The 24,295-nt window shown below is 50.2% G+C and overlaps 1 protein-coding gene across 1 annotated transcript in view; it reads left to right on the top strand.

Moving 5' to 3' along the window:
• The first annotated feature begins 364 nt into the window (after positions 1 to 364).
• The window catches only part of LOC117056871 (heparan sulfate glucosamine 3-O-sulfotransferase 4-like), a 92,865-nt gene continuing 68,934 nt past the window's right edge, over positions 365 to 24,295 (top strand). Inside the window, exon 1 of the mRNA XM_033167559.1 lies at positions 365 to 976. Coding sequence (XP_033023450.1) covers positions 405 to 976 — 572 coding nt within the window. The 5' untranslated portion in view covers positions 365 to 404. The remainder of the gene's footprint in view (positions 977 to 24,295) is intronic.

The following is a 24,295-nucleotide window of genomic DNA, read 5'->3' as shown; positions in this document are numbered from 1 at the left end:
GGAGCTAGTAGCTGCCGGGCCCGCTGCTTCGTCCCCGCCCCAGCAGACAGCCCTCGCCGCGTCCATCCTCCGTCCATCCCTCCCTCCCTCCCTCGTCCCGCCCCGCCCCGCCGCTGCCCCGCCTCTTGCTCAGCACCCAGCACAAACTTTCGTCGGGGACTCCCTCGCTCGGAAGCAGCAGCAGCAGGAGCAGCAGGAGCAGCAGCAGCCTCGGCTGGGCAGACGCGGGGCCCGCCCGGGCGGCTGTGCCATGCGGGGCTCCCCCCGAGCAGAGGCGGCGGCGGGGGGGCCGGGGGCCGGCAGGAGCAGCAGCAGGAGCAGCAGCGGCGGGCCGTGCGGCCGGGGGGGCGGCGGCCGACGGGCGGCTGACAGGATGCGGCCGGGGCTGGGCACGGGCAGGCGGCATGGCCCCCCCGCCTAAGGGCCCCCCCGCCCGCAAGCTGCTCTGCATGTGCAGCCTCTCGCTCTGCCTCACCTACGCCTGCTACAGCCTCATGGGCGGCCCCGGCGCCCTCCCCTCGTCCCCACTCGCCCCGCAGGGTTCCCCGCTCAGCCCCTCTGCCGCCGACACCCCTCCGCCGCGCAACGGGAGCCCCGCGTGGCTACGTACCCCTTCGTCGCCCTCTGTCTCCGCGGTCACCGAGCCCAGCCGCGCCTGGACCGAGACAGACCCACCCTCAGCCAGCAGCCCCAGCAGCGCCCCGGACCGGGACCTCGGTGTTGGCGGCGACAGTAGCAGTAGCAGCGCCAGCGTCGCTTCCGCCGCGGGCTCCGAAGCTGCCGCCTCCGCCGCCGCTGCTACCGCCACGCCGGACTATGGGGAGAAGCGGCTGCCGCAGGCGCTCATTATCGGCGTGAAGAAGGGGGGCACCCGCGCCCTGCTGGAGGCGCTCCGAGCGCACCCCGACGTCCGCGCCGTGGGCACCGAACCCCACTTCTTCGACCGCAACTACGACAAGGGCCTCGACTGGTACAGGTAAGCAGCGCGCGGGCGCGGGAAGGGGGCACTCGCCGGGTAAAGGCGCCCAGAGGTTGCGCTGGCACCGAGGAAGAGCGAACATGGGGGTCCACCTCACTCAGTATTGTCTACACGGGCTGGCGGCGGCTCTCCGGTGATCCAGAGACAGGGTCCGTTTTGCAACCTGACCCATAGATGCTGCCGCGGACTGAAACGGGGCCTTTCTGCTCTGGCACGGAGTAATGGCTAGGTCCGGACTTTCCGGCGGCCAGCCTTGAGCCTCCTGGTGGTGGCCAGAAAGCGGGGCTGCACATGTCGCCGAAAGGCCCCTGGGCCAGGGCGATTGGAGCTTGCCCCCTCCGGAGCCAAGCTTGGCCCTGGGTGGGTGGCGGGCTCCGTGCCTCCGGGACAGGAATGTCGCCTGCGAGGGTTCGATTTCTCCTGGGGGCAGTTCACGTGTTGCCCTACACGGCACGTGTTGCCCTACACCCTTGGCTTGGGAATCCCAAGGGAGAAAGTTCGTTCTCTCCGGGCGCTTTAGGGCAGCCTCTCGCCCCCACTTGCTTAGACGTCTCACCCTGCAAGCCAGGAACCTAGGTTGGGAAAAGACAATCTCCCCGAGAGGCTAGGTGGTGTGGTCTAAGAGCTGCTCCCGCCGCGGAAGGGTGTCAAAGCAAGCGAGGCGCGGAGCTTGTTTACGCAGCGCTGTCCATGGTCCTGAAAGCTGCCCTGTTGTGGAGAAGGGACCAGCAATGCTTGGGAGAGCCGAGGGCCGAGTGCTTGGCTTGTGACGGGCCAAAAGACCCGAGCGACTCTCCCTGCCCATGAGCCGCAGGTGGCTCCTTGATTGTCAAAACGCAGTTAGGGAGTCAGGAGTCCTTGTAGTGGCACAGGGGCGCTCAGCTCAGCTCTCCTCCTGAGAGCCGCGTGCGCCTATCCCTTTCATTTTAATAAGATTGTCCAGCTATTCAAAGCTGTGCACAATATTTCGGAGATGTCCCCAAACAAAGCCATGCTGCGTTGCACCCTCCCACTCACCCCTGTTCCAAGAGCAGCAAAGTCTTAGACCTGGTCGAATTTGGGGTTGGAAAGCGCCCCCGTGCCCCTGTGCAATTGAGGGGAACCCCTGAAAACTCAATCCTGATCCCCTGGGATAAGAACTTTGTGTTGAAACGCTCGGAGTGATTACCACCAGCACCCGGTTTTGCAGTATAATGCTCTCCAAAACGGGCTCTTCTGAATCTCTTCCTGGGCAGAAAGCAGAAATTCCTCAAGGTAGGCTGAGGGCAGAGTTATGAGCTCCGTGCGAAGTGTTGCCCTGTCGAGCAGGGACTTCTACGCCTCTAGGCAAGTTTTCTGAGGAAGATTTGAAGGCTTCAGCCGCCTCTCAGGTTTCTGTGCCTGAGCGCTAAGCCTCGCCTTATTCAGGTGCCAAGGAGTCCGAGGAGAACCGGGTTGCTGATGGGAAAGGAGATCCCCGCAGCCACTTGCCTGAGCTGTGAAGGTGAGAGGAGCGGGCAGGAGGAGGGATGGGGACCCTCTCGGATGGGGCGTCCTCAAATAGCCAAGGCTTCATATTATTGAGGGGCCCCCTCATGTGTTTTTGCTGAGGTGTAAATTATTATTATTACCTTTAGTTCGTTAGTCTCTTGTTACGCACAGAGGTCTCCATGTGACTTGCAACATATTTGAAAGCTTAAATAAAAAGGCACTATAAAACTTACGCAAAGTGCATGCAGTTCATTAAGAAATATAATGAATAGATGGGCTGGAAGGGCCAGTGCGAGGCAGCCAGTTTGTTGCGGGCGGGGTCCACAGAAGCGGCTTTGCTCTGGGGCCTTCCTGCTTTGCGAGTGCCAGAAATGGGGGACGCCTTGGGAGCTCGCTCGGCAATAGCCTCCTTCTCCTGAAGAAAGATGTTTTAGACCGATTATGGTGCCAGAACAGCAGCAGCAATAGCAGCTGGGGGTGCGTGCGTGGGACGGTGGGAATGCCCCAGAGGGGTCTAGGGCACCCAGACCCACCGCGGGTGCAGCTGTGCCTGAGCTCCCGCTTCTCTTGGGCAACTTGAAATCTTCCTCTGGGGCATCCGAGAACAGGAGCAATTGGTGGATGCCCCGGAAGAAACCTTACAGTGACACGACACTCCCGTTGGTGTTTCCAGGAGGGGGGTTTCTCCCGGCAGCACATCGCCTTACGTGTAAAGGGGAGGCTCATGTCTTTCTGTCGGGCGTGCGCGAATCTCTTTGGAATGGTAGTTTGCAGCTCCGGCCCCCAGACCCCTTCCAGCGGACAGTTCCACCATCTGCTGCACAGGACCCTTTGCTCTCCTTGCGCAACGGAGTGGATGGAGGAGCCACAAGGTGCCTGATCGGCTCTGCAGCCGGCCCCTCCTCCTCCCCTCCCCCATCCCCGCCTGGGCAACGAGAACACCGATGCTTCCTCCAGGCTGTTGATCCCACATTCTCTGTCATTTGCTCTGTGTGTGGCTAATCCGGTTCAGTTCAGAGCCAATTATAATTGTGTGTCTCCGAGTCTAAGATATCTGATTGTGTCTGTATGGCTTTCCTTGCACGTTGCAGAGAAATCAATGGAGTCCCTTTCTAGACAGGCAATGCTTTTCCAAGGTTTGTTGGAGCCTTGGGCTTGCTGTGCCAAAGTGTTATGCCTGGGCCAGGGATTTAAGCTGGGGTGCCACCCATGCATATTAACAGGCTGCTTCTTAGTGTGTGTGATAAAGCAGAACTGGCTGTATCCTCCAATAGTTCTCTCCTCGCCACCCTCCACCCTCCTTGTCACCAAACAACCTGCTTAGAAGGTTGTTATACTGAGTAAGGTTGTTGCAAGAAAGTGCTGCCCCAAATGATGGCACAGATACATTTACCTGGTTTATTTGAAGGAGGTAAATGTTAGCTCTTTCTTCCACATTTGTGCAGCCTATAATATCACAAAACAGCTTTTCAAGATGCACAACCTTTTAATTCAAAGCTAGTTAAATGTGTAAGGCCTGTTCTTCTGATGCAAACTTGCAACAGATTCCTTTCAAGCTGCTGCTTTTTCCAGGTTTTTTTTTAAAAAATTACTAATCCTAAAGTTACCTGTCAGACTATGTCTGTCTAAAGACATGTGAGCAATGGATCAACCTTACATGCAGGTGGGTGGGCTACACCACTTACTCACAGCTAAGCTGAGACAGACACATTCCAATAGGTCTACTCTGAGTAGGACTTAGTTGGCTGCAACGCTTCCCGTCTAGAGTGTTTTGTTATTCAAAATCATCTCAAGGTGTTCGCGTGCTATCGGCTTGCATATTGAGCACCCCAAGAATAGTGAGGTTGGCTGCGGCATTCAGTTTTGGTGTCTGTTCCAGTGGCCTGTTTTCATGCATTTGTTTTACCCACAGCTCTGATTTTGGTGACCAGGGGAAAGTGTGCATGGTAGGAGTCACTTGAGGTTGCTCCCAGGTGGAGAAGGTGAATTAGCAGAGGAAGATGGCAATAGGCAGAGGGGAAATGACTCAAGAACAGAATAAAAGACAATCAGTTCAGCTGCCTACACAACTCTCTGTTTTGGAGGCTCAAGTGCTTGCTGACTGTTGACAGTCCTGAGTTATCTGCACAGAAGGTTGTGCTATGTGATGGTTCTTTTTGTCTTATAGTTGACACCACACAGTAGAGCAGAGTTTCTTCTTCTTCTTCTTCTTCTTCTTCTTCTTCTTCTTCTTCTTCTTCAAAAAATTAGGACCAGAAAAGCAGACCAGCTTTTTGAATGAAAGCTCTGCACACATATCAGCAGAGTCCATCCTGATACTTTGGGTATGTTGGGCTCCACACTGTCTCTACAGGAAGGAATTGGCTACTTCTGATAGACACTGGTGACATAATGCTCTCTGATGTGGGCATGTCCTGTGGCATCTTCTTCTTTCTGGTCAGAAAATGATTTGTTTTGCAGAAATCCCTAGTATTTGGGGGTGTTCACCTGCACTTAAATTACATCCTTGCTGTATGGGAACAACAAAAATAAAAATAGATTTTGCTTGCCTTTATGGTGACCAAGAAACTTCTGCTGTGAGGGCAGAAAGACACACTCCTCATCATCTCCTACTCAGGAGTCAGAAAATCTCACTGCCCCTTCCACAGCTTATAATCATCACTCTCATTGAGATGCCTATTTGGACATATGGACTTCTTATATTAATCTATTTGTTTAAATTAGAACAGATGGGAAGGTCTTCTTGTTCATGTAAGCTGGCTTAAAAAACCACACCTTTTATCCTTTCTGTTTGCTATATCAGCAACAACTACAGAAGTTCAGCATACAAAACTGGGCAAGTGCCACCCCTGCCTGGCGCAAGGACATCTATTTTCTCCAAGCCTTCAGTCTTAAAGAATAACCCTGTGCGATCTGAAAGCTTGCTTCAACCAGTCCTTGGTGCCTGAAATGCTGCTTCGCAGACTCTGTGTGCTTGGCTCACTGAATGACTCTCTCCTTCATTGACCAGATAATTTACTTTGAATATAGTCATAAACATAGAAATGCAATGGGTGTGGTTGCGAAATGGAGTTCATTTTCTGCAGGCCCCTTTTGATGGCTTGGGCTGCAGGACAGACTTGGAAGCCTTTGGGCTCTCAGCAGCCAGGAGAGCTGGCATCCGCAACGCCTGCTCCTTCCTGTTAACATTGGAGAGATTTTGAAAGCATTTGGACTGGGGTAGTGTGTTTTTCTTCCTGCCTGGTGATATAAACCATTCCAACCCCTTGGCAGTTCCTGCATTTTGGCAGATGCTTCTTGTGTGTCTGGAGGGGGAAGGTGTGTTCTATATCCACTCGCTTCTTATATCTTTGGGAAGGGCTATTGATTTTCTTGGCTCCTGCTGAGTGCTGTTCTGTATCGCTGAGGGGGGGGGCCTTTCAGGTGCATCGTGAATCCGTTGCGCTGAGGATGTCTTGGGCTGTGAAGGAAAACAAACTGCCCCAAAGATCCATGGGAACACATGTGCATCCCTGCTCTTACTTATTACCTTTTGATCCCACCTTTTTTCTTCAAGGTGGTGCTAGGGTGGGGCTCCTTTCAGTGAGGTCTCCTCATCTAAGGACCAACCCATCTTTGGGTATGAGAGAGAAGCAGGAGGAGGAGGTTGTAAGCATGATGTAATTTAAGATATACTGTATCAGTCTAAACAGCCTCTGTCTGTAGAGGCAGGTGACAGGTTAAAGGTACAAGGATATTCTGGGAATGTGGAGGTCCCTCGCTTTATCTGTCTTAACCCCATGCCATGCCCTCTTCTGCAAGCTGATTTGCAGCCAAACTTCCAACCTATTGGCCATGATCTTGCCAGGGCCCATCCTTTGAAGAACACCAGCTGCAGGGGAAGGTTGTTCCCCTTGTGCCATGCTTATGAATGGGCAACCCAGACACAATGCCAACAGATGATGATGATTAAAGTTTCTCTACCACCTTTCCTCTGAAGAGCACGGGGTACTTTGCAATATAAAAAGACAAAAACTACATAACATAATAGCAAACAAAAACAATAACCCCCCCCATACACAGTTTAAAAGGTCATAGATTGTTTAATTAGCCAAAGGTCTGGGAGAAGAGGAATGCTTTTGCCTGGCACCCACATATATGTAACAAAGGTGCCTGTTGAGTCTTACAAGGAATAGCATTCCGCAAGTGGGGAGCCACTGCAGAAAAGGCCCGTTTTCGTGTTGCCACCCTCCAGACCTCTCATGGGGGAGGCACACAAAGAAGGACCTCAGATTATGATCTCAGCAGGATCCTAGTCAGTTCATATTGGAGAGAGGTGGTCCTTGAGGTACTGCAGCCCTGAGCTATTTAAGACTTTACAGGTCAGAACCAGCACTTTGAATTGGGCCCTGAAACTAATTGGCAGCCAGTGCAGTCGGGCCAGAATTGCACCTGTCCCCTACCTGGAGCCAGAGGTTTTTGACTACAACACTCATTAGCACCAGCCAGCTGGCCCTGGCTGCCTTAATTTCTGAGTTAGGTAATCTGAGGGTTTATTCATTGCCCAGTATGCAGGGGTCAGCAACCTTTTTAAGCTGTGGGCCGGTCCACCATCCTTCAGACCATGCGGTGGGCTGGACTATATTGGGGGGGGGGTGAACAAATTCCTATGCCCCACAAATAACCCAGAGATGCATTTTAAATAAAAGGACACATTCTACTCATGTAAAAACATGTTGATTCCTGGACCATCCATGGGCTGGATTGAGAAGGTGATTGGGGTGCATCTGGCCCACGGGCCTTAGGTTTTCTACCTCTGCAGTATGGCATATCTCATGCCAAATATGGGCAGTGCCAAGGTCTTGGGACTGCAGTAGAGATAGCTCAATGAGCTCCTAACTGGCCAAAAGGAGCTCTACTCAATGGGAAATCTGAAGTTTCGCATGTGGGCTGAGCTGCATGTCCAATTTGGCTTTCCTGCTCCCTTTTTTGTGACTGTGAGAGGCACCTTGAGTGTGAAGCAGGCACCCATTTTTAGGCTCATTGCACCTCCTACTCCATCACCCATAGGCTCCCACGGGAGAAGGGTGGAATAGTCATACACTAAATAAAAAGACTATTCTCTGGTTTAGGCAAGGGGAAAGTCAGCAGTGGGTACAGTTAGGTGAATTAGCGGGTCTATAGATATGCAAAAAGCAGGTCCCCTCCCAGGCCCCCTGCGTGCTGGAGAAAAAGCAGCATTCACTGCTCCCTGGGAACAGCCAAATGACTTGCTTCCTAGGAGAACTGGAGGCGAAGGCCTTGAATGCTCCAAGTGAGAGCTGTGGCGGCGGCACACGGCAACACAAATTGGTGACACCTTGTATTGAGGGAGGACTGAATCTCCTGCATTGCTCTGTGGCTTTCTTTCTTCCTCTTGTTGTCATGGGGACCTTCCCCCTTTTTCCCTGAGTTATTATACTGTGCACTTCAGCAGAAATTTTATTGCTTTTGGGGCTGGTGGGGCTCATGTGGGACATTTTTCACTGCTCATGGTGCAGTGGTAATTTCTTTCAAATGATTTTTGCTTGAAGTGGTTTCAATGAATTGAGAAGGGTATGAGTATGAATGAATGGCTAAGCTTTTAGCACCGAATCCAGCGGAGGGACACACACCATCAAACTTCCTTGAGCATTCACTGTGGATATTATAATTTTGCTGGCACTACATAAATAGGCAGCGGGCCACCGTAATTTAAAATCTTCTTTGAAATCTGCTTTTCTATCCTCTTTGTAATGTATTGCATGGAGTCCCCAATGACCCCCAAAGTTTCATTGGCAATTTATTTCCACTATCCAAAGTTTTAACCTTCATCCTGTTATCCAAGCCCTTTCCGCCTGCTGCTGTAAAGATTAGGCTGTAAGAAGCTGGGAACTTGCCTCTTGCCTTAGATCTTCAAGGGGTGGGCAAAGTGGCCTTAGTGCAACCCTCCAGGCCCTCTCTGTAGCCCTGGGGACGTTTCCCAGGCCATGTCCAATCCCTGGTCCTGCTCCACATGCTCCTCCAGTGCCCCTGCCTGGCTGGAATGTGTCCTTGGATTGTCACAATCGTGCTTGCCTGGGCAGAGAGGTGTACACTTAAGAGAGCTCTGTGCCCTGCATAGATGAACTGCAGCTTCAGTATAGTCACACCTGTTACCCTGCCAACACTGGCATATGGCCCATGAGGAAATTTGGCCCTCAGGTTGACAGATATTTCCCAACCCACTGAAAGGAGGTGCCTGAGGATGGTGCCACCTGGGGACCTCCCCTACTGATGGGTCCCATAGTCCATTGCCTCTGCCTCTTTCCAGCCATGTAGGAGATAGGTTGGCCCTTTTGCCTGCTGGAAATCTTTAGTATTGTGTGCCAATGGGGTACCTGCAGCCATTTCCACATAAAGGCTTGAGATACCTGCTTCCGCCCCACTTCACACCCCATGAGAGCTACTGAGGTCTGGTGGATGTAGAGGTAGGCTTTGATCTGGAAGACTTGAACCCCTCTGCCCATTCTTGGCCATTGCCCCTGGGTAGATCAGTCTATCATTCTCCTAGCCTCTGTTCCTCATCTGCAAAATGGGAATAATTTAGAGCTATGCATGCTCTTGCATATTTGCCATGCAGGTCTAAAACCACTGCTGTGGAATGAGGAAATGAGTGGAGAGAAGGTTCTGCCCCCTTAGCCAATTCTGGTCACCCTACTGGAAGCAGCTTTCCTTCATCTAAGTGAGCCAGTGAGTATGTGGTAGTGAGAGCTGTCACCCAAAACATCTGGAAGAAGTAAATGCCTCTGCATACCCATTGCTGGGAATTGCAGATGGGGAGAGTGCTTGGATTCCGCTTGTGGGATTCCTAGAAGAGACATCAGGTTGACCACTGTAAGGACAGGATGCTGTTGGACATATGAGGAACAGCTGAGGGAGTTGGGAATGTTTAGCCTGGAGAAGAGAAGATAAAAAGGCAATAAGATTCCTGTCTTCAAATATCTGAAGGGCCTTCACATGGAAGATGGAGCAGGCTTGTTTTCTGCTGGTAGGACCCAAACTAATGGCAAAAAAGGTCATTCTGACTAAACCTTAGAAAGAACTTTCTGATGGTAAGAGCTGCTCACCAGTGAAGTGGACTCCCTTGGAAGGTGTAGACTCTCCTTCCTTGGAGGTTTGTCAAGAGAGGTTGGATGGCCATCAGCAGCCTCGTAGGGAGCCTCTTGGGTGCCCGGGGCTGTGTTGCCGTGTGGAGGCACCCCCCGGGGGCGGGGCGTCACGACGCATGCGTCAGGACAGACTGTCCATCCTGCCGGCGCTGCTGCTCCAGTGGCGACCCGCCGAGCGAGCGCTGGCTCCTGGGGCTTCCCCATCCCTGCTGCTTTAAAACAGCACTGAAGGGGCAGCCCCACGAGCCACCGATAGTGTGGGGCAGCCCCATAGTGGCGCCGGCGGGCGGACCCCGGACAGGCCACAGGGCGGAGCGGCTTCGCTCTGCGGCTTGCTCAAAGCCCACTGGCGGGGCACGGCAGGCCCAAGGGTCACCCCCCTTCCCCTGAAACCTGGGGCGGACCGCCCCCACCCCCCCTCATGACGCCCATGGCCATCAGTCAGATATAGTTTAGCTGTGATTCCTGCGTTGCCGGGGATCAAACAAGATGACTCTTTGGGTCTCTTCCAACTCTTCCATAGAATCATACAGTTCTATGATTCTATGATATTGCTGGGATCCTCCTGCATACCTTTCCTCTTGGCTTCTGTCAGGCGCAAAAAGGCTGTCATGCTGCAGCAGGCTTTGCAAAACCTTCTGCACCTCCAGAGGAATCTGAGCTGCTGGGGGCAAACCTGCCCATTGCAGGCCCTTCTTCTTCCCAGTATTCAGCCTGGGAACTCTTCATTCCAATCCTGTTACATGCTTAATGCTGCTGTTTCCTTTCAATGTAATTTATCAAAAGTGGTAGAAAGAACCCCCTTCCTTTTTTTTAAAAAAAAGGAAAACTCTTTTGAAACATGGAGACAGAATTTGTAGTTATATAAAAAGAATTGGCTATTTCTGTAAATCATCCATTTCCCCCTTTCCTTAGAACTAGTTTGGTAAATGTTGTCTCTCTCCTCCCTCCGTCGTGTCAGATTTTACATCCTGCAAGCATCAAAGTATGGATCATAAACCCCTCAGCTCTTTATGACTTCAGCATTACAATCGCCAGGCACATTTTATGCAAATGAAGGTATTTACCTCCACAAGCTCTCCCATGAAGTGTGCCAGCTTCTCTGAAGAATTTATTTTGCTACATAAACAGGAGAGAGCGTACCTAAAATTCATTGTAGGCTTTAAAGCCATGTGTGCCTTCAAGGCTGTGGTGCATGTGCAGTTTTGAGGGTGGCTTGGGAGGGGGCTGAGAGGTGAGCAGCAAAGGCACCCACAAAGTCAAGCCAGACAAAGAGAGTTGGAATTCCACTAGATAAGGGGTGGGGAACCCTTTTCAGCCCAAGAGCCACATTCTCTTCTGAGCAACATTCTGAGGGCCACGTGCCAGTGATGGGTGGGGCCCAAGGCAAAAGTGGGCGAAGCAACAGGTGTAAATTTTACCTTTATACAGGAGGCTAGTTTCTGTGGGATGTGAAACACGGGAGCAGTCAAATACAACATTCCTAGAGTGGACATGAAGGGTGTCTCAGTCCTCCAGCCATAATTTCCTGTTTACCTAGACCGAGACAACTTACTGTGGGTAACTGGAGATGGGTGTGGCCTCACCTGTGCAGGTTAACAAAAGCACAAGGGTCAGACTCCATCTCTCTCTTTCTTATGACGTTCTCAACAGAGCAACATCTAGAGCAAAGATGCTCCTCTTGGCTTCCAGCCAAGAGAAGACAAAGAGGCCTTCTCCCTTATGGAGATAAGCCACGACATGTAACTTTTACTAAGTTTAAGTCTGCCTCTACTGGGATCTTATTGTGATCAGTTGATGATTGTAAGTAAACTCTTTTTATATCTTTTATAGAAGACTGTGTATTGTCTTATTCTGAGAGGGATAAAGGGGAAAATACCAGGACATTATTTTCAGGAGATTCAAACAAATCTAAGCAAGCTTTCGCTGTGTGACTTTAAAAGGGTACTGTTAGCTCTGCTGATATTGCTGAACTTGTAAACACAAGTCAGGATAGGATATCTTAAACAATATATCCTCCCCCACATTCCTAAACATTCCCACAGTTTCTTCACACATACCCTCTCTGTCCTTCATACAGGCAAGCAAGAGGCAAGGTCAGAGTCCAATTTGGCACATTTCAGCCTGGCGAAACACTCAAAGGGGATGTGAAGCAGGGACAGTGAGGGGTGTGGCCTGACAAAAGGGGGTGTGGCTAGGAGAGGGGTGTGGTCTTGACAGAGTCCCAAGCACCAGATAGAGGCCAACATTTGGCCCTCAGATCTGAGGCTCCCACCTCTGCACCTGACCATCCTTCCCCAACTAGGCTATGCTGGCTGGGTCTGATGGGAGTTGTAGTCCTAAATATCTGGAGGGTGCCACATGTGCAGAAAGGGATAAAAATGGCGTCATCTTCTCTGTTGGTCAAGATACTCAACTGAGTAAGATAGCATAAAGTTTACATACTTGGGTAATTACTACCCTCTTCCATGTCTGGAGTTCTACCTCCACCACCAACAAAAAGTGTAGGCTCACTTGTGCTTTTGTGTGTGTTCTTCAGGGGAAGGGGTGACTGAAGGGTGTGTGGTCATATGGAAGTGGTGTGCATGGAAGGGTGTGTGGTCATATGGAAGTGGTCATATGGAAGTTGTGATGAGGATGGAAGAGCTAACAGCTGGTCCAGTTAAGTAAGCAGTGAATCCGCTAATGGGTTAGGACTGGTGGTCTCCAGCACCCAGGCACAGTGTTGACCCCTCATCATGCCCCCAGCATGCAAAATCATAGGAGAGAGATCTGCCTGCCGAGATCAGGGAGGCCCCTTCCAGGAATAAAATAGTCCCTGCCTCAATCCCAGCTTCCTAAAGAGGCCCCCCGGTTCCACCTGTCTGCCTGGTGCAACCTCCTCCTTGGGGAGTCCACCAGTCATTCCTGTGCTGGGCCTGGGAGTAATCCAGGAAGTGAGGTCCAGGTCCAGTCTGGAGTTTGAAGAGCCAGCGAGCAGTCAGTCCAAAAGAGTCAAGGCAGAAAACCAGGCAGGGTCAGGTACAGGAACACAGACAGAATCTGGCAAACAGCAATGTTGCTCCCGCAACCTGGGGTGGGGTCCGGCAACCTTTTATTTCTGATGATGTAATGGCCTGTCCCAATCCCCCGATGACTCACCACCCTGTCTCACCCGAAGGCAAGCACTCCTCCTGCGAGTACTCAGGTCTCTCCTTCTCTCAGACCTGAGTCTCTGCAGCTCGGGAGATGTCGGTGGGTTACTAGACCCAGGGGCCGCCTCAGCCTCTCCTGACCCACCCAGTAGTGGAGCAGCTGTTAGTGATGACCCAGTTGACAGCAACGAGGTATTCTCTGCATCTGGAGCCAGGACAGGTTCAGGCCCATGACTTGGCCCAGCTGGTGCTTGTTGCAGGAGAACCTGTGCAGACTGGGGCTCTTCAGGATCAGGCCCCAGACAATGTCTGGGGCAGAGGATCCAGTGCAGACTGAGACTCCTCTGGTTCCGAGCCCGAGCCCGAGTCCCAGGCCATCACACTTCCATGGAAGAGTTGATGTGTCCCTCCAGCTCCATTTAAGCTGTGTAAGCTTCCCCAAGAAAGAGCTGGTAGCTTCCAGATGGTTCTCTGGCACTCCTGGAGGTGGTCTCTGATTGACGATGGGCAGTTCCCTCAGAGGATACAGCCAGGCATCGATCTTGCCCTATTTTGCATGCAAGTCAGCTCTCTCCCCTTTGGCTAATTTCCCAACTATTTATTTGAACTAAATGAATCCCAGCCTCATTCAGGACCTCTCAGCACGTACGTTTAACATGCCTCAGCCACTTATTTTCATTAGGTGTTTTACCAGGTGCCTTGGGGTGTGCTGTTGGCTGAAGCGGCCTGCAGGAAAGGACCCAGGCCAGGTAAGAAGGAGGCAAGGTATAGGACTGGGTCACCAAACAGAGCCATGGCTTCCCAATCCATTTTGAGAAAGGATCGATATCAGGCTAAAAGCTTCAGCCCACAGTGTGGATGTGGGAGCCTCACTTGGGCTGAGTGTGTCTTCATCTCACAATCCCAGGCAAGCCCCATTCCGGCACCGACCCAGAGAACAGTTGCCATAACTGCTGTGCAGATCCTTGCTGCCACCTACAAGGGAAGAGCCATGCCTGAATTGCACCCTGCTTTCAGGCTCAATAGTTTTAGGTGTGTGAGTCAGAAATGCTACAAGAAAATCTCTGTCCCTATCCATCCTTAGTCTAGGGAAGCCTCTGTTACTCTGTTGGATGTCTTGGTGTGTTTGCTAACACTATCTCCTTCCTATTCCTTTCTTACGAAGCATCCCCCTGATTTGATGCTTGCTATTTCAAGAGGGTGTCTTTCCCGTGCAGAGTTGGTGAGAAAAATCCCACTGCACTCAATCCAATCCCATTGAATCGAACAGATTCCTGCTTGGTCTTCCAGGAACCACCTGGTTCTTCTAGAATTACTATTACTACTACATTATTTATATCCCACCTTTCCTCCAACAAAGTGGTGTACATACTGGTACTTATCTCCCCTCTGTTCTATCCTCGCAACAACCCTGTGAAGTAGGTTAGGTTGAGAGACTGTGACTGGCCCATGATACCCCAGTGAGCACCACTCTGGCTCTCTCTCATACTTAAGAGAGACTGGATTTGTAGGTGTTTTTGGTGATATCATCAACTGCCTTGAATGCTCCTGTCCTTGCTGGCTGCTGGTCCGTTTCTGAGTATGTGAGAAGACTAGAGGAAGGTAGCGATAGAGTTCCCACCACTTCCTCCTCTTATGTCTGTGCTATTAGAGAGTCATGCACCCCCACCATTTTTAAAAAAGTAAAATGAAATTGGCTTTTGCTAGAATTGGGGCTCTCTGTCTGTCCTGTTGCTCCCTGCATAGGTATGATGATGTCACACAAGAAGTGCCCCTTCCAGAAGAAATAGGGTTGTCAATTTGTGAAATCCACTTTGCTGGAGCAGTTTGGAAGTAGAGTCAAGAAACCCAGGAGGCTTTGGCAGGTCTGGGGGCTGGCCCAAGGTTGAAGTCTAGTGTCTATGGTACCTTCTGCATTGGGTTCCATCTCCAAAGCTGTGTCTTTGCCTAGCACAGACTTCTCCACACTGCTGTCCTCCATATGTTTGAACTACAACTGCAATTATGGTGCTGGAGGAGACTCTTGAGAGTCCCATGGACTGCAAAAAGATCAAACTTATCTATCCTTAAAGAAATCAGCCCTGAGTGCTCACTGGAAGGACAGATCCTGAAGTTGAGGCTCCAGTACTTTGGCCACCTCATGAGAAGAGAAGACTCCCTAGAAAAGACCCTGATGTTGGGAAAGATGGAGGGCACAAGGAGAAGGGGATGACAGAGGATGAGATGGTTGGACAGTGTTCTCGAAGTGACTAGCATGACTTTGGCCAAACTGCGGGAGGCAGTGAAAGATAGGCGTGCCTGGCGTGCTCTGGTCCATGGGGTCACGAAGAGTCGGACACGACTGAACGACAACAACAACTCCCATCAGCCCCCAGCCATCATGGGCATGTTCCCAACCACCAGAGCATCTTATGGGCAGGGCTAGCTGGGATTGCTGGAGTTGTAGTCCAAAATATCTGGAAGGCACTAGGCTGAGGAAGGCGACCTAATACAACTTTTAAAACAATAAGATCAAGCAAATATCTATAAAAAACAAAGGGCCCGGAGCACTCTATCCTAAAGTGGTTAACGATTTGTTTTCCTATTTGCATAAGATCACAGGAGCCAATTTGTCTTGTCACTATTATCTTGGAGACTGATGTGTTAATTAATGGGACTGCACCAAATATTCTCTTGTGTTTGACTGGAAATAGTGCAGGGTCAGGGGGAAGAAGTTTTCCTGAAAAGGCCTTAAATCCAAATAATCAAACCTTCATTGATGCTTTTTGCTGCTGGTGTTGCTATCATGTTCCCAGGAATAGTCACTTGGCTGATCCCAACCAATTGGGGATCACGCCATGAAAGGGCCAATGTCATGAGGGTATATAGCCAATCAGCTTTATGGTTCATTATGACTTCACTGAGAGAGGAGCGGCGTTCTCACTGCCACTGCAGGCAAATGGCTGGAAGAGGAGGACTGTTATTATTTCTGTTTACATGACTGTTTTTTGAGAACATTCTCAGCAATTTCAGCCCAGCGCCATTACTAATGCATTGCTGCCTTGCTCTGAAAATTTGGCATTTCTGAAAACTTGTCACAGTGTCAGTTTGCTTGGTTGTCAAAGAAGCTTTTGTACCGGTCTTCTCTTTCTTTGTCAGATGTACAGTGGGAAAATGTATGCTGGTTTGTGTGTGCGTGCATGAACACACAGTCATGATAATTCCCAGCAGTTGCCTTTGGATGGAAGAAGGGGAGAGGGGGGTGGTGGTCTGTGGAGCTGTGCAATGCCTGAACTTCATCAGCCAGCCCCTTTGCGGGATGAAAAGGGGCATGTCTGATACTATGGGCACCCTCGGCGCACACCTAGATGAAGAGGAGCCAAGGTTCCTTACTCAGCTCAAAATCCCTCTGGAAGTCTGAACAAATCAAAGCGCCAGGGAGGAGTGCCTGGAGCCACGACTTCGTTGGCAAAGCAGCACCTCCGGCCACAGAGCTGGAAGATCCAGCGAGTCACGCATCTCATTCCTATGCAAAAAGGGTTTTTATCTCTCTAAATGCTATTCGGCATCATTACTCATTGCAGGGAGGTGATGGCTGGCCTTGTTTAATGGGCTGAACTTTGCAACCTGAGGCTGAAAGCTTATTTGTGCAGACTTGGGCCTGATGCTTATTGCTCCTAAATTGTACAGATGATGTTAGAGCAAATGTTGTTAGGCTCTCCATTAAGGTTTGTTAAAGTTTCATACCGAGGGCAGCTTTGCACACTTTTTGGGCCACGGAAGTAGGTCTCACATCACTGCTGGGTGCGCGCTGACGTGAGCTGAACTGTCCTGGGTCTTGGCAGCAATTCCAGAGCTGAGGCATCACTTTTAAAAAGCAGTGATATAATTCTGGATGAGGAGTGGGGAATCCTGGGCCTGGTGCCAACGTTTGCCCTCTAAGCCTTCCTACTTGGCCACCAGGCAGTGTTAGAAACTCAGAGATATAAGCTGGACACCAAATGACTCTGTAAACCAAGGTTACAGTAGCCAAAACGGAATGTCTAGTTGTCATTTTGGGGCAATGCGTCTCGAAATTCTTGTTTCTTAGCTGATGGGCTGACGGTAATCGATTATCAGTTAAACATCTGGCTTAGTTCAGATGACATATTTGTGCTAGGTTAGACTCTGAGAACTGAAAGAAGAAAGTCACTTCCTCCAGGGACAGTCCACAATATATTGCCTATTATGACCTCTTTTTCTTAATGGTGACACAGACCAAGGGGCATCACATCTCCCATCACTCCCCAGGCACCCCAGTTTATAGCGTGGCATCTTTTCTTGCCAGCATCTGCCCTGGTGCGCTATTAGCCATGGTGGTTATGCTCTGCCTCCACAGCTGGAGGCAGCATGCTTCTGAATACTAGTTGCTGGAATCACAGGAGGGGAGAGGGCTCTGGTTGCTTGAATCCTGCTGCAGGTTTCCCATTGGGGCATCTGTTTGGCCACTGTGAGAACAGGATGTTGGACTAGATGGGCCATTGGCCTGATCCAGCAGTCTTGCCTTACAATCTTATGTTCCACTGCAATTGTAAAAACAGATTTCTTTACCCTGCATTGTTTCATTACCGCCTGCTGTTCCGCTTCATATATTTTCTGATCTGTATTATTTATTGCTACGTTGGCAATAGGTTGCTGTTTTGTTTTGTTTCTCTCATGTCCAGCATGGAACAGTGGGACAGAGATGCTTTCCAATCAGTAAAATAGAATAATACGAGCCTCTGAAGGCAGCCAGCTGTGAATACTCTGGGATGGGAATGGGTGTGTAGCATTGGTTATGGGGGATCTCCCAAGATGCACTTGCAAGCACAGCATGGGCAAGTTCAGAAGTGTGACACAATACTTTTAAAGGAGAGGAGGGAGAGAATCTGTTCTTTCCTGCACTGGTTTGGTTCCCATTAGCTAAAACATGTGGAGGGTTTGATAGATTGGGATGTGAAATACCTGTGCTGCAGAGGGTTGGCCTAGATGATCCCTGGGTTCCTTCAGCCTCTTAGTTTTATGATTCGGTGAAATGCTTGTGTGAGCCCAGTCATGGTGTGCTGTCAGGAAGCCTTTTGCCTGGTGCTGGAAGGCAAAGAAGTGAGGAGGGGGGCTGGACTGAGTGCCACTGCTCCTTGGGTGTGCCATAATGGTTGTGCTGGCCTGGCTGCCCTCACTCTCCTAGGTACTCACCCTGTTCCGGCAAGGCTCCTGATCCCCCTTGCATTCAAATATTCCTCGATGCAGGCGAAGCTCTTCTGCCACTCCGACCTCCTGGAGCACCAATTCCTCTTTGTGAGCCCCCGTGCGTGTTTATTGCTTGACTCTTTGGCGTTTAATGAATAACCTCGGTGTTACATTAATGCAGGTTTTTGTGTTGTAATTAATATTTGTGTTGCCATTGGAAATGGTGGTGAGTCAGGGAAGAGCCGGGGCAAGTTTAATTGAATTGCGTGCAGCGCTGAAAGGATGGAGCCATTAAACGCTCAGCTGCAGAATGATGGGGTTGGCTGGATTCCTCCACCCACCAGGTCAGCCTCAGGTGGAGGTGGCAGGAAGTAATTTTGCAGGGTGCTAAAATCTTGGTGGTCTCCAAACTCAGGTTTCCAGGTTTTTTTCAGTGAATCCAGGGACACTTTTCAACTTCAATGGATTTTGTATGAGGACTGATTTGTAAATCCGGAGACTGTCCCTGGGAAATGGGGACGTCCGGTAACCTTACTCCAAACCCCAGGTATGAAGTCATAGAGCAACCAGGGACAGGCCCCTTTTTATTTCCCTGCCCACCAGCAAATGAGATGGGGAGTTTGGTCACAAAAGGCCAAAAGCAGAGGCTCAGTGCTCCCTCTGGGGCAGGGTTGGGGAAACTTTTCCAACCCAAGGGCCACATTTCCTTCTAGGCAAGCTTCCAAGGGCCACATTCCAGTGGTGGGCAGTGTCAAATAAAAAAACTGGGTGGAGTTTTAGAGCTATTTTTAATTAAATTTGCCATATTCTACATTTCTGACATGGGTTGCCATATGTCCGGATTTCCCCAGGCATTTCAGTTCCCAGGCACTGTTTTCTATTCTGGACGTATGGCAACCCTAGTTTACACACCTACCAACACCCACACACCAATTTCTAGCCTCCATCCAGGGAAGCAAGAGGCTTCACTAGAATTCATGGGCAGCATTCCAGCCAGGCAAAAACACTCAAGGAGGGTGGAAAACAGGGCCAATGAGGGGTGAGGCCTGGGGAGAGTTCCAAGGGCCAGGCAGAGAGGCCTGGAAGGTTGCATTCAGCCCCTGGGTTTGCCACTTTTGCTCTAGGGCAGACATGGATTTGCTAGGCAATTTCTTTAAGGACCTGAGTAGGCTCATCAATACCAATCTGTATATAATATAGCCCCTGTCTTGGTCACTTACAGTAGTAGTAGTAGTAGTAGTAGTAGTAGTAGTAGTAGTAGAAGAGTTTGGATTTGATATCCCGCTTTTCACTACCCGAAGGGGTCTCAAAGAAGCTAACATTCTCCTTTCCCTTCCTCCCCCACAACAAACACTCTGTGAGGTGAGTGGGGCTGGGAGACTTCAAGAAGTGTGACTAGCCCAAGGTCACCCAGCAGCTGCATGTGGAGGAGCGGAGACACAAACCCGGTTCCCCAGATTACGAGTCTACCGCTCTAAAGTAAGAATCCTTGCCAGGCAACCATGGTGGGTCTGGGAAGCATCTGTGGGCTAACTTGCAGGGATGCGGTAAGTGCTGTGGTCTAAACCAATGATCCTCTTGGGCTTGCTGATCAAAAGGTTGGCAGTTCGTGCAACAGGGTGAGCTCCCATTGCTCTGTCCCAGCTTCTGCCAACCTAGCAGTTCAAAAGCATACCAGTGCAAGTAGATAAATAGGTACCCCTGCGGCAGGAAGGTAAACAACATTTCTATTCATTTTATCAGAGTCCTCCATGTACCAGTAGCAGTTTAGTCATGCTGGTCACATGACCATGAAAGCTGTCTGTGGACAAACACTGACTCCATTGGCCTGAAAAGCGAGATGAGCGCTGCACCTCATAGTCACGTTTGACAGTACTTAACCATCCAGGGGTCCTTTACCTTTACCTTACCTTGTGGATTGACATATAAGCACTACCATTAGCTGCATGAGACCAAAGGTCTGCCTATGCTGAGATGAAAGCCAAGAGCTGGAGAGGCTAAAAAAAGAAAGAAAAGAGAGTTAGGATCCATTTGGATGAAGAGGACTGTCCAGGCTGCAAAAACAGTCAATCTCCAGGTCTGTATGTAAACAGCTCAGTTGGTACAGCATGAGATTCATAATCTCAGGGTTGTGGATTCAAACCCTACCTTGGGCAAAAGATTCCTGCATTGCAGGAGGTTGGACAAGATGACTCTCATGGTCCCTTCCAACTCTATAATTTTGTGATGCTGTTGAGGCAAGAATTCACTGCTGCTGTTGCTGCCTGCCTGCAATGCCACTGTCCACTGGATCCTTGTCCAGCCCCTGGCAAGCCATGTCACTGACTCTTCTGTAGAGCTGCTTTCCTCTTTGTGGCTTAGCTGTGACCCAGTCCAGGTTCTGTTTCCAAGAGTCGCCAGTCAGGCACCTCTGAAAACACACAGGCAAGGCACAGCGCAGGTGGCCTTTCCCCTTCATTTGAGCACAGCTTCTGGGGTTTCAGAGGCAGCTCTTCTTTTCTATCAGACTGCCACAAAATGCCCAAGCTCTTGTGGGTGGCTAATACATTTTGTGGCAAAATCTGTGGCATGTCACGGGAAGTCCTGGTTCTTCCTTCCTCTTCTCCATGGTGAGTTGTGGTGGCACGGCCAAAGGAAGTTGGGCAGTGTGGCTCTGCTCTTGGGATCCATGTTCTTGTGGCTCCCTTGTGGCATTTCCGAATTGTCCCATTTGAGTGGGTGAATCTTGGCCTCATCCTGGCACCCCCTGTGCAGCAGTGCCGGCCCACCCATGAGGCAGGGTGAAGTGACTGCCTCAGGCAGCAGGATTCACAGGGACAGCAGATCCTGAAGTAGATATATATTTTTCTTCCCTAGTGGTGAGTGGGCACCATTTTGTGGTTTGCCTCAGGTGCTAAAATGCCTTGTGCCAGCCCAGCTGTGCAGGTCTCTCACCTGTTGCTGCTCACCTCACCTTCCAAGGAGATCCTAAGAGCTAGGCATTCTGTGGGCACAAGGAGGGTCACTGTAGCTCAGTGGGTATAGCATCCATTTCACATGCATTGAGGTTCAAACCCCAATGGCACCTCCAGGCAGGACTGAGAGAGAGCCCAGTGTCTGAAACCCCTGAGTGCCATTGCTGCCAGTCCGTGTAGACAATACTGAGCTAGGGTCTCAGGCAGAAGTGTCTTTCAGCCCAAATTGGAGATGCCATCAGGGATTGAACTTGGGGCCTTCTGTGTACAACACTGATGTTCTACCATTGAACTATGGCCTCTCCACATCTCCCAGTCAAGGGCATGAACTCCCTGCAGCTTGGCATTGCTGTGCCAGTGGGAAAGGGCTCCCCCCCCCCGCCATTGCACATTCCTCTTAACAATGCCTTAGTTGTGACAGACTTGCTTCCTCTGCGGATTCAGCATGGTTTGCCTCTGGCAACATTCCCATTTATGAAGATGTTTTGCATCCCAAGATTTGCAGCTTCTTGGCCAATGAATATTCAGGACCCACTTTGTGCGCCCCCTCCCCCGGCACTGCTGCCCCCTCCATATATGTGCCATCCTCATTCCTCTCCCCACCCCCCTCTTCTCTCTTCTTCCTCTTCTTCTTAAACTGCGGATTCAATTAGTTCTATTTGCTGCTTTAGTAATAAAACCAATTACCTCTGTGGCATTAAATGAGCTTCTCTCATTATTTCATTTGGCTCATGTACACTTTTTAAAAGTGGGTAAAGGAAGGCCTTTGAGGTGGAGCAGCTTGCAGGCTTCTCCACCAGTGCGTAATAGGAGGAGGAGGGAGTAGTGCCAATAAAGGTGTGTAGCACGAGAATTAAATACGGGAGGAGGGTTCTTGGACAAAGAAGTACTCTCTGCTCGATGCATGCATAAATCAAGAAAAAATTAAACAAAAAGTTATGAAGGGCGCTATATGAATACTACCGTATTTTTTCACTCCATAGGGCACACCAGACCATAGGGGCGCACCTCGTTTTTAGAGGAGGAAACAAGAAAACAAAATATTCTGGTTTTCCTCCTCTAAAAGCCCTGTATTTTTGAGGATCAGCTAAAAGTTTTGCAGCTTTTTTTTGCAAAGGGAAAAGCCCTGTTTTTTGAGGATCAGCCAAAAGTTTTGCAGCCTTTTTTACAAGGGGGACGAAAGCAAAGCTCCTTTTGCAAAGGGGGAAAAGCAAGAGGAAAGCCCCGTTTTATGGGTTCAACTCACATTCTGAAAATCTTAAGGAAAGGGAGCCATTTCTACTGTTTCAAGATAGATAATCTAATCAGCCAGTCACATGTCGCTGGGGAAACAAACAACCTCCCTCTGCAGCACATTCAACAAAGGAGGCCTGGGCAAGGGGGCAGGCCGAAAGGGAGCCGGGACTCTTATCTCTCTCCCAATTCTTGCTGGTCAGCTGCTGAGCAGGGTCCTTTCAACACCCCCTTTTCTCTTTGAGAAGTAAAAAGCAGGATCTGCTTTTGGCCCCTGGGCAATTCAGCTCCAGGGACCACCATTCGATCCATAAGACGCACAGGTATTTCCCCTTACTTTTTAGGAGGAAAAAAGTGTGTCTTATGGAGCGAAAAATACGGTAAGTAAATATCGTACAACACTATCCTCTCCTGGATCTCCCACAGACTTTGAAGCCAAAGCTATGAGACTTCCTGAGAGCAGGTCAGGGATGCTCCACAAGCCCACTGGGTATTGCCAGCCAAATGCAATCTTGCTATTCCTGTTCTTCTCTCTTCCAAACCTATCGCTTGGACCCAAGCCAGTGAAGGCACATTGGTGAGACAGATCTTGAACTAGCACAAAGTCGGCCAACCGCAGGCTTCTATTGTAAGATATTTTCTCAAAATGGTTTTTTAGGTGAAGGCAAGTATAGGAATAGGCATCATGGAATTGTCAAGTTGGAAGGGACACCAAGAGTCATGCAGTCCAACCCCCTGCAATGCAGGAATCACAACTAAAGCAGCCATGACAGATGGCCATCCAACCTCTGCTTGAAAACCTCCAAGAAGGAGAGTCCACAACCTCCCAAGGGGTCCAGACCACTGCTGAACGGCTCTTACTGCTGAGAAGGCTCTTGGCTCCAGAGGACCAACTCTTCAAGATGGATTGAACAGGAGTGCCTGTTCAAAGATGGGCAGTACCATCTTTGCCCAAGGGGGAGAAAGCAGCCAGTGTGTGCAGGGGTGGGTAGCTTGAGGGCGGTTCCCCCCCCAATCTTCCTCCTTCCTGAGAGCCAGTGTGGTGTAGTGGTTAAGAGCGGTAGACTCGTTATCTGGGGAACTGGGTTCGCGTCTCCGCTCCTCCACATGCAGCTGCTGGGTGACCTTGGGCTAGTCACACTTCTCTGAAGTCTCTCAGCCCCACTCACCTCACAGAGTGTTTGTTGTGGGGGAGGAAGGGAAAGGAGAATGTTAGCCGCTTTGAGACTCCTTGGGGTAGTGAAAAGCGGGATATCAAATCCAAACTCTTCTTCTACTCTTCTTCCTTCAAAGCTCACCTAAGCCTAAGCCTGCATGCCTTCTGGGAGTCTTGCAAGACCTTTCCATTTCGGCTAGTGCAAGCCATGGGAGGACAGGCATTTTAGTATCCAGCATAACTCAAGGATTGATTCAGGATTTCTGTACCTGTTTTTGCTTCACTGTTACAGGACACAAAACTTTGGCATGAGTAAGGCTATAAACGCTAATGGGTATATAAAATAACCTGAATTGTTTCCACCCCGGCCAGTCAAGAGCTGCGGTTTTAAGAACCAGAGCCTGAGCTCACATTTTTCCTCCACCCTCCAGATCCCCTTTTTCTCTTGTGTCATGCCTTTTAGACTCCAAGCCTGAAGACAGGGACTGTCTTACTCCAGATCTTAGTAAGCAGCTTTGAGATCCTTTATAAGAGTGTGGTGGTAGTGTACTATATGTGGTAATGTGGCGGTGCAGTTGTGTCCCTTCAGGTGGTGCCAGACTGTTGCACCAGTCAGCCCTGCCCACTGGCTCTGTTGACTTTTGGGGCTGATGGGAGTTTTAATTCAAGAGCCCCTGAAGAGCCACAGTGGGGGGCCCACTCCTGCTCTGAACAAACAATACTCCAGTATTCCAATACTCTTAGGGGGGGGCCTGGAGGCTGCTGCCCCCCCCCAAAAAAGAGTCCTGCTCAGCACAGCTGTGGAGGGTGCCCTAAAATAAACATGAACATTATTTTTCTAACTAGCCTATATTCAGTTTTAGGAACTTAGGCTGTGTACACTCCTTATATTGAAAGAACACACACACTCCCCAAAAATGAATCCTGGGAACTGTAGCTTCCTCCTCAGAGAGCTACAGTTCATAGGGATATGAATAGATGCTAGGAGAGGACATATTTATCAGATATTATCCTTCCTTGCTCATGTTTGTGAG

The sequence above is a fragment of the Lacerta agilis genome, chromosome 13, assembly GCF_009819535.1.
Source record: "Lacerta agilis isolate rLacAgi1 chromosome 13, rLacAgi1.pri, whole genome shotgun sequence".
NCBI lineage: Eukaryota > Metazoa > Chordata > Lepidosauria > Squamata > Lacertidae > Lacerta > Lacerta agilis.
This window is presented reverse-complemented; position numbering and strand designations above follow the sequence as displayed.